At 55.9% G+C, this 8,507-nt stretch overlaps 1 protein-coding gene across 2 annotated transcripts in view; it reads left to right on the forward strand.

Moving 5' to 3' along the window:
• Nucleotides 1-8,507, forward strand: part of POLR2E (polymerase (RNA) II (DNA directed) polypeptide E, 25kDa) — a 14,440-nt gene that overhangs the window by 1,335 nt on the left and 4,598 nt on the right. The window contains exons 2-8 of one of the 2 annotated variants that reach the window (XM_008588015.1): nucleotides 804-978; nucleotides 2,692-2,807; nucleotides 3,419-3,499; nucleotides 4,110-4,168; nucleotides 4,283-4,361; nucleotides 4,586-4,666; nucleotides 5,142-5,694. In XM_008588015.1, the coding sequence (XP_008586237.1) occupies nucleotides 804-978; nucleotides 2,692-2,807; nucleotides 3,419-3,499; nucleotides 4,110-4,168; nucleotides 4,283-4,361; nucleotides 4,586-4,651 (576 nt within the window). In that variant the 3' untranslated portion in view covers nucleotides 4,652-4,666; nucleotides 5,142-5,694. Of the gene's footprint in view, nucleotides 1-803; nucleotides 979-2,691; nucleotides 2,808-3,418; nucleotides 3,500-4,109; nucleotides 4,169-4,282; nucleotides 4,362-4,585; nucleotides 4,667-5,141; nucleotides 5,695-8,507 lie in introns of those variants that run through there. The other variant, XM_008588016.1, reaches the window with a different exon arrangement.

Below are 8,507 nucleotides of genomic sequence, written 5' to 3' on the forward strand. Positions count from 1 at the left end.
TGTGGGCGGGGGGCTGGGCCCGGTGCGGAGGCCAGAGGAGAAGGACGGGGGCGCGCTCGGGGACAGCCCCTGCTCCGCCCTGCCGTCCCGCCGCGCCTTCTGTCGCTGCCTGGACCTGGGGCGTCCGGTGCCATCCCTGGGGCTGGAGATGGGGACTTTGAGCCCCGAGCCGGTGCCCGGGGGTCTGCGGCAGGTGGAGCCTGTGGTTTTGGAAGCGCGGCAAACGCCTGCGTGAGGACCGGTAGCGCTGGGCCTCGCCTCGGACCCCGGGGCTCTTAGAGTGGCTGGGCTGGGAAAGGACTCCGTGGAGAAGGGCGGGTCAGAGCCTGTCGTCCAGCCGCTCTTCTCCGTGGAGAAGAGGCCGCAGCCTGAGTCCCCCTCCTGAGGGACTGTCAGCCCGAGGTCACAGCTCTTCCCGTCTGTCTTTGCGGTAGCTTTGCAGAGCGGTCAGGAGGGCTGCGTGCGGCTGCTGGGCTGTAGTTGCATCCAGATTCCTGCGAGGCTGGGTGGCCACGGTCACGGGTGGACACCCCTGAGCCTCTGGGTATCACCCTGGTCCCATCCTGTGGGGTGGCTGTGCGGACTCGAGGGTGACAGGAGCCTGATCACGTGGCCCATGGGAGTGTTCGGCCACCGCACTGTAATTACTTCCCCATCCTGTCGCCCTGAGCAGCCTCAGTAAATCCAGCTTGCATCCCCCCTAAGGCAGCCACAGCTGGGCTGCAGGGTTTGAACGCTGTTTGGTGAGCTCTTGCCACATTCCCCTTTCTGCCCTGGGTTACATTGGCTCTTTGTCTCCGCAGCTGTGCCACGACCGCGGCTACCTGGTGACCCAGGACGAGCTGGACCAGACGCTGGAGGAGTTCAAAGCCCAGTTTGGGGACAAGCCGAGTGAAGGGCGGCCACGGCGCACAGATCTCACTGTGCTGGTAGCCCACAACGACGACCCCACTGACCAGATGTTCGTCTTCTTCCCAGGTGAGAGCCCTTGGGGTCACGGTTCTGATGGGGTCACCTGAGCGTCCACTCCAGTGCCAGCCGTAGTACCCGCCTTCTCCTTCTGCCCAGCCCAGGAGGAAAGCTCCCCTCCCCCTCCTCGCTGTGGTCGATGCTGTTGACCTCTGAGCCCTCCGCTGGCTGGCGTCTTTTCCAGTTTCCTTCTCCTTGGTCTCCTCTCTTCCTTGTCCGTGTTGTCTGACCTGGAGGAAGATGCGTAGCTTCCCACTAGACCCCCAGCCCTCAGTACCTCAGTTCTACCGATGTTTTCCTCGCTCCCCCAGCCTGGCCTGCGGGTGCAGGTCCAGTTTCTGGGCCCTGGCCATCAGTCCAGCTTCACCACTCTCCTTCCCCGTGACTCCCTCCTCAGCTGGACCATGGCCCCTGCCCTGTCCCTGCGATCCCACACCACACCTCCCACCTCATCATTTCTCGAGACCCAGCAGGGCTGCCTCCCCAGCCACACTCTCTCAAATCCTTCAAAGTGGGGGCTGTGTCGGGAGCACCGTATGGATCCCACCCAGGGCCTAGAATCAAGGGCTGGGCAGGAAAGTTTGCTGGGCAGACCCAAGTAGCACTTTGTAAAGGAAGCGTCTCCTGTGTATGGAGAGTTTGGTGTCTAATCATCCACCACCCATGGAGCCATCTCATGACCCCCCCCCGAACCTGCCTGGGGGTCGAAGGTTGGGTACCTCCTTCACTTCCTGGGCTCTGGATGACTAGGTGTGTCATTCCTCTGGGATGTGACACAGGACAGGATTGAGGTTTCTGTCTGTATTTATCAGTTCAGGCTGCTATAAGAATGGGCAGCTTAAACAGCAGATTTATTTCTTAGTTGTGGAAGTCTGACATCGAGGTGCCGGCACAGCTGGTTCCTCCTGAGGCCTCTCATTGGCGTATAGACACTGTCTTCTCTCTTTATTCTCACGTGATCATTCTTGTATGTGTGTGTCTCTGTCCTAATTTTCTCTTTTTATGGTGACACCAGTCCTATGGGCTAGGGTCCAACCTAGTGAGTTTATTTTATCTGAATTACCTTTAAGACTCCACAGTCACATTCTGATGTGGTGACAGTTATGACTTTAGCACGTATGGGGTATGGGGACAACATCCAGCCCAGACCCTGCCCATGGGTGGGCAGAGGCTCTGAGGGGAGCGTGGTCACTGAGCAGATGTGCTGTGTACACAGCGCAGCCTGGAGTCTTGGCAGCAGTGCCTGGTTCCTCACCTCCTAGGTTGCTGGGTCTAGGCACCCTGCCCTATGTGCTGCCCAGTATGTGAGGATCCTTAGCCCTAGCAGTGTAGGAGAGGGTGGGCTATCTCCCTGGTGGGATGGTATTTCCCCGGGTCCACCACCTTCATCTCGCCATGTTGAGCATCTCGGCCTCTCAAGACTAAATGAACCAATTGATCTGGTGTCTCCCAGACGTCAGAACTGCCTGGGGCCCCCGACCATACCCAGATTCCCAGACCCACCTCCAAAAGCGACACACTAAGCCAGGTGGGCTTAGGGTGCCCTTCAGCTCCCCAGTCCTGAGAAGCCCCTTCTCAGGTCTTGTTCTGCAGACAGGGAAACTGAGGCCCCAGAGAGGGAAGCGGCCAGGATCCAGGTGCCCTGGGGGGGGAGGGGGGCGTGGCATGTGTGGGGACGAGCAGGGCCCCAGGCACACTGGCCACCATCTGCTCTGTCTGCAGAGGAGCCCAAGGTGGGCATCAAGACCATCAAGGTGTACTGCCAGCGGATGCAGGAGGAGAACATCACGCGGGCACTTATCGTGGTGCAGCAGGGCATGACGCCCTCCGCCAAGCAGGTAGTACCCAGCCCGGCACCCGGCCCGGGCCCAGCTCCCATGCAGGAAGCGGCATGTGTCTGCAGCGAGCCTGACCGCTTCCCATCCTGCCTCTGCCTGCACACCCCACTTCCCCTTGCTGCCGCCTCCCCTGGGGCCCCAGCCAGTCGGTTTTCACCTGGGCAACCCTAGTCCCGGGTGGGCACTGCACCCCTCAGCTCTGAGGTAGCTTCAGGGACTTGGAGACTCTGAGGAGGTGCCTGCCGGCCCCTGAGCTGTCATCCTGCCTGGACAGGGATGTGCATGTCACTCCTGCTTGGTGGGGGGACGAGCTGTGATATGGGGACCCCTGGGGGACCTGTTGGGCAGAACCAAGCCCAGGGTAGCCGTTTGGGAGGGAGAGCGGGTAAGTACTTTCCCCTGCCCACCTGGGTGGGGGACGTGGCCAGCTCTGGCTTAGCCTCTGGGAGCAGGTTGGCAGATCAGAACATGCTGGGCCCTTAGTGGAGCAGACCTTTCAATGTGGAGAAACATGGCAGGCAGGGGTGGGGTTTTCTCTGCTTTATGACATAGGATTCTCACTGGGGCACAAGAGGAGAGTACATTTAGCATCAGCCTGGCTTCTCTTCCAGTCTCTGATTGACATGGCTCCCAAGTACATCCTGGAGCAGTTTCTGCAGCAGGAGCTGCTCATCAACATCACTGAGCACGAGGTGGGTGCCTGGGCTCTGGGGGCCGTGCACAGGGGCACTGGGCTGGGCCAGTGACAGTCATAGGGGTACCTGCCTGTTTGGGGCCAGCAGAGGTGCAGGGTTTGCAGGTCCTGAGGCTGGCCCTCCCATCCCTGCGGTGGGGAGCTTTGGTGAGGAAAGTGGAATGAGGGTTCTCAAAGTAGGGCCCCCAGGCCTGTAGCAGCAGCAGCGTCACCCAGGAACTTGTTAGCAGTGCAGATTTCCAGGTTCCACCCTGGCCTGCAGACTAAGGGAGGGAGAGGGACCTGTGTTTTCCGACAGCCTCAGTACTGCCAACGGGGTAGAAAACACTGATGAGGAGGTGTGTCTGGTTTGTGCCTCCAGGCTGGTGACTATGGGCACCAGGCTCCCCACCCACGGTGGAGTCAGGGTGGGGTGGGTTCAACCAAGGAGTTGTGCAGACGCTCTCTAGCACCTGGGTTGATGGTTCATGCCGCAGCCACCCTGCTCTGCCAGCCCGCCCTTTCTCCATCTTGAGGCATGGCAGGGGTCTGTGGTGGCCATCCTGAGAACACTGGGACTGGGGTCTTTCACGGCCCCTGGCAACAACTGGCAGGTTCCTCTTTTTCAGCTGGTCCCAGAGCACGTGGTCATGACCAAGGAGGAGGTGACGGAGCTGTTGGCCCGATAGTATCCTTCCCTGTTCCTCCTTCCCCGTCCCTCCCCCTGGCCCTTTGGGCTTCTCGTACCCTGTCCCCAACTCCTAGACAGCCCAGCCTGGTGTTTTCCCTGACTGCTTCCCAGTAAACTTCGGGAGAACCAGCTGCCCAGGATCCAGGCGGGAGACCCCGTGGCGCGCTACTTTGGGATCAAACGAGGGCAGGTATGGGAGGCTCCTCTCCAGAGAAGGGCGGTTTTGCAGCTGCTCTGCGCAGCCTCCCTCAGGCAGGGGCCTGGAATGACCCTTGGGACCACACCCCAAGCCAGGGCCACCAAGGCCCGGAGAAAAGTGTGACCCCCAGGGTTCTTGGGGCATTGGCATTCTGGGGCTGCCTGCCCTGCTGAGCCTCTGCTAGCCCTGCAGCTCCTGCTTTCCTGTGTCTGCAGGTGGTCAAGATCATCCGGCCCAGCGAGACAGCAGGCAGATACATCACCTACCGGCTGGTGCAATAGCTGCCGCACCCACAGGTAAGACAGCAGGAGAGCCGTGCCCGCCGCCGGGGTGGGTGTCAGAACTGCGGTGTCTGCCTCTTCCTGTCGGTGTTTGGGAAGGTTCTAGCTCTGTCCTGGGATGAGCCCTGAGTGGGCATCTGGGGAGGGGCTGGCCCCAGTCTTGGGAGCTGGGAGGACAACATCTGTGCTGGAGTGACCCTCTTGGCTTCCCTGCGTCCCCCCACATCGACGCCCTGAGGTGCTGGCCCAGCAGGCTGTCCCCGTGCTTAGACTAGGCCTGTCGCTGGTTCTGCCTGATGGTTCTGGCCTAGTTCTGCAAGGTCAGGGCCACTGCCTATGCCTGTGTGACTCCCAGACAGGAGTGAGCAGCTAGTGCCACTCCCCTGCCCCCCCCGTACCCCCAGCCATCCTCCACACTAGGTGGGCATGGGTCTCCTGTCCAGCCTGGGTCTGCCCAGCCCATGTGACTGCCCTCCTTCCTCTTGCTCAGTCCCTGGAGACGGACTGACAGACAGTGGCCACCATCTGCATCCTGCCCTGCGGGAATCCAGTCCTCTCCTGAAGCTTCCTGTGCTGGCCCTGGTACTCCCCAGGGCAGGCAGCTGCTGTCGCGGTCCACCTTCCCTGCGTGAGGGTTCACCTGTGGATCCACGAGGGGTGGGTCCTCAGGAAGGACAAGACCCCAGACAGAGGGCCTGGCTGAGGGCAGCAGGCGTCACATCCTGAGCCTTTGCTCAGCCCGGCACTGGCTCCACCACAGGCGGGAGCTTAGGGGCCGCGCCTCCCACTAGCCGCTGCCTCCTCCTCCTGGAGTCTCAGCCACCCAGCACCTCATCCTCCCTTGAGGCGTCCCGACGCACAGCCCACGTCACCTGCCTCCACGTCACCCCTGCCTCTGGACCGTGAGCACTCTGCAGTCAGCCAGATGCCAGGTCATGGCTCCTGTGGGGTTTTCAGGTGCCACAGAATCTTGGATATTCTCAAAGACTAAAGATATTTTGAGTAAATAAATTTGTCTCAAAAACCACTGGTGAGTAACAAGGTATTGGGTGGGTGGCCTTGCTCTGAGCATGCAGGGTCAGCTCAGCGACACCCATGTCATGCTGTCTGGTTTACACCCATGTGGGGCTCCACTTCTATGTCCAAACGTGCCCTCAAGTGTGAGCGTGGGTCACCCTCCCCTCGCACGCAGTGCCTGTGTGCAGGAGTCATTTCCCCTGCACATGCAACAAAGAAGCAGCTTCGGATCACACTGTTTTACCCCCTTCATGTCTGATTTCAGAAGGCCTTGCTGACCCAGGTTAAAAGCAGTTGTTTGTATTTTTCCCTCCTTTAATTATAGTTTTATTGTATAATTCACATACCGTACAATTCATCCTTGTACAGCTCAGTGTTTTTAGTACTTTCACAGTGTTGTGCGACCATCTCTTCTAGTTCCAGAACATTCTCATCACCCCAAGAGGAAACCCCATCCCCATCAGTAGTCACTCCCTGCCCCCTCCCCAGCTCCTGGCAACCATGAATCCAACTGTCTCTGTGGATTGGCCTGTTCTGGACATTTCATATAAATGGAGTCACACACTGTGTGGCCTTTTGTGTCTGGCATCTGTCACTGTGTGTGATGTGTTCAAGTTTCGTCCCCGTGTAGCATTTGTCAAAGCCTTGTTCCTTTTCTTTCTTTTTTTTTTTTTTTTTTAAAGATGACCGGTAAGGGGATCTTAACCCTTGACTTGGTGTTGTCAGCACCACGCTCACCCAGTGAGCAAACCGGCCATCCCTATATGGGATCCGAACCCGGGGCCTTGGTGTCATCAGCATCGCACTCTCCCGAGTGAGCCACGGGCCGGCCCGCCTTGTTCCTGTTCACGGCTGAGTCATGTTCCACTGTGTGGATGGGCCACACTGTGTTTGTCCATTCATCTGTGGACGGACACTTGGGTTGTTCCCCCTTTTGGCTGTTGTGAATCACACTGCTGTGGACACATGTGTACTCTTCTCTTGGTGTACACCCAGGAGTGGAATTGCTGGGCTATCGATTTTTAGCCTTTTTAGGAACTGCCAGACTGTCACATGGTGTCTACCCCGTCATACCTCCCCACCTCCCTACACAAAGGCTTCGATTTCTGCACATCCTCACCAGCACTGTCCTACGTCTTTTCTATTGTAGCCGTCCTCATAGGTGTGAAGTGGTGTCTCATGGCTTTACTTTTCCGTGATGGCTAATGATGTCGAACATCTTTTTATGTGCTCGTTGGCCAGTTTAGTATCATCTTTGGAGAAATGTCTGTGCAGATGCTTGGCCCATTATTTAATTGGGTTATTTGTCTTTTTAGCGGCTGACCAGTTAGCTCAGTTGATTAGGGTGCGGTATTGATAGATAACACCAAGGTCAAATGTTCGGATCCCTCTACCAGGCAGCAGCCTCCAAATAAAAAAAAGGTTTAAAGGGTTGTCTTTTTATTATTATTATTATTTTTTTTTCCTTTTTGTCTTTTTTCGTGACCGGCAACGGATCGCAACCCTCAGTGTCGCACCTGCACTGGGCCGGGACCGGCAACGGGATCGCAATCCTCGGCGTCGTGCCTGCACCTCGCTCAGCCAGTGAGCAGCTGGTCTGTATGTGGGATCCGAACCCTCGGCGGGAGCGCCACCACGCTTCCCAAGCGGAGCACTGTAGCAGTGCGCCACCGGGCCGGCCCGTCTTTTTATTATTGAATTGTAGGAATTCTTTGTATATTCTAGATACAAGTCCCTTACCACACACATGATTTGCAAAAACTTTCTTCACTTTTTTTATGTTTCCTAAGTATCCATTAATAGTTTCAGTGTTTGCAAGTAGGTCTTCGGTCCATCTAGAATTTATTTCTGGACATCATACAGCATAGGGATGTAGCCTTTTCTTCCCCAGACAGACAGTGGTCTGGACGCTTTATTGGAGGCAGATCCTTTCCAGGCCACCCTGAAGTGCCATTCACATGTAACTCAGACACACAGAGATCTGTTTCAGGATTCCCTCTGCCTTTCCAATGATCAGTTGAAGTTTTTTGAATTATAGTTGTATAGTATGTCTAATAGGTAAAACAAGTCCCCCCTTTTTCTCCAGATATACTTACATAGATTCTTAAAATTGTCTTGACAAAGGGCTAGCCTGTGGCTCACTTGGGAGAGCGTGGTGCTAACAACACCAGGTCAAGGGTTAAGATCCCCTTACCGGTCATCTTTATTATTTTTTTTAAATTATTTTATTTTATTTATTTATTTAATCTATCTATTTAATTAATTAATTAATTTTTTTTTTTTTAATTTAAAGATGACCGGTAAGGGGATCTCAACCCTTGGCTTGGTGTTGTCAGCACCACGCTCACCCAGTGAGCAAACCGGCCATCCCTATATGGGATCCGAACCCATGGCCTTGGTGTTATCCGCACCACACTCTCCCGAGTGAGCCACAGACCGGCCCTTACCGGTCATCTTTAAAAAAAAAAAAAGAAATTGACTAAAATAATACAGCCTTCACAGAAGAATAAACACTGTGAGTCTACTCATAGGAGGTCCCTAGAGTCATCAGATCTGGAGAGAAAGTAGAATGGGGGGTGCTAGGGGCTGGGGAGCGGGCTGGGGAGTGAGTGTTTAATGGGGACAGAGTTTCAGTTTGGGACACTGAGAAAGTTCTGGAGATGATGGTGGTGATGTTTGCATAACAATGTGAATGTGCTTAGTGCCACGGAGCTGTGCACTTACACGTGGTTAAGATGTAAGTATGTATATTTTACCACATTGAAAAAATCATCTTGGCTATTGTTGAGTATTGGCCCTTGGGAAGGAATTCTAGAGTCAGTGCTGGTGATGTCTGTGA

The sequence above is a fragment of the Galeopterus variegatus genome, unplaced genomic scaffold (assembly GCF_000696425.1).
Source record: "Galeopterus variegatus unplaced genomic scaffold, G_variegatus-3.0.2 Scaffold4632, whole genome shotgun sequence".
NCBI classification, from domain to species: Eukaryota; Metazoa; Chordata; class Mammalia; order Dermoptera; family Cynocephalidae; genus Galeopterus; species Galeopterus variegatus.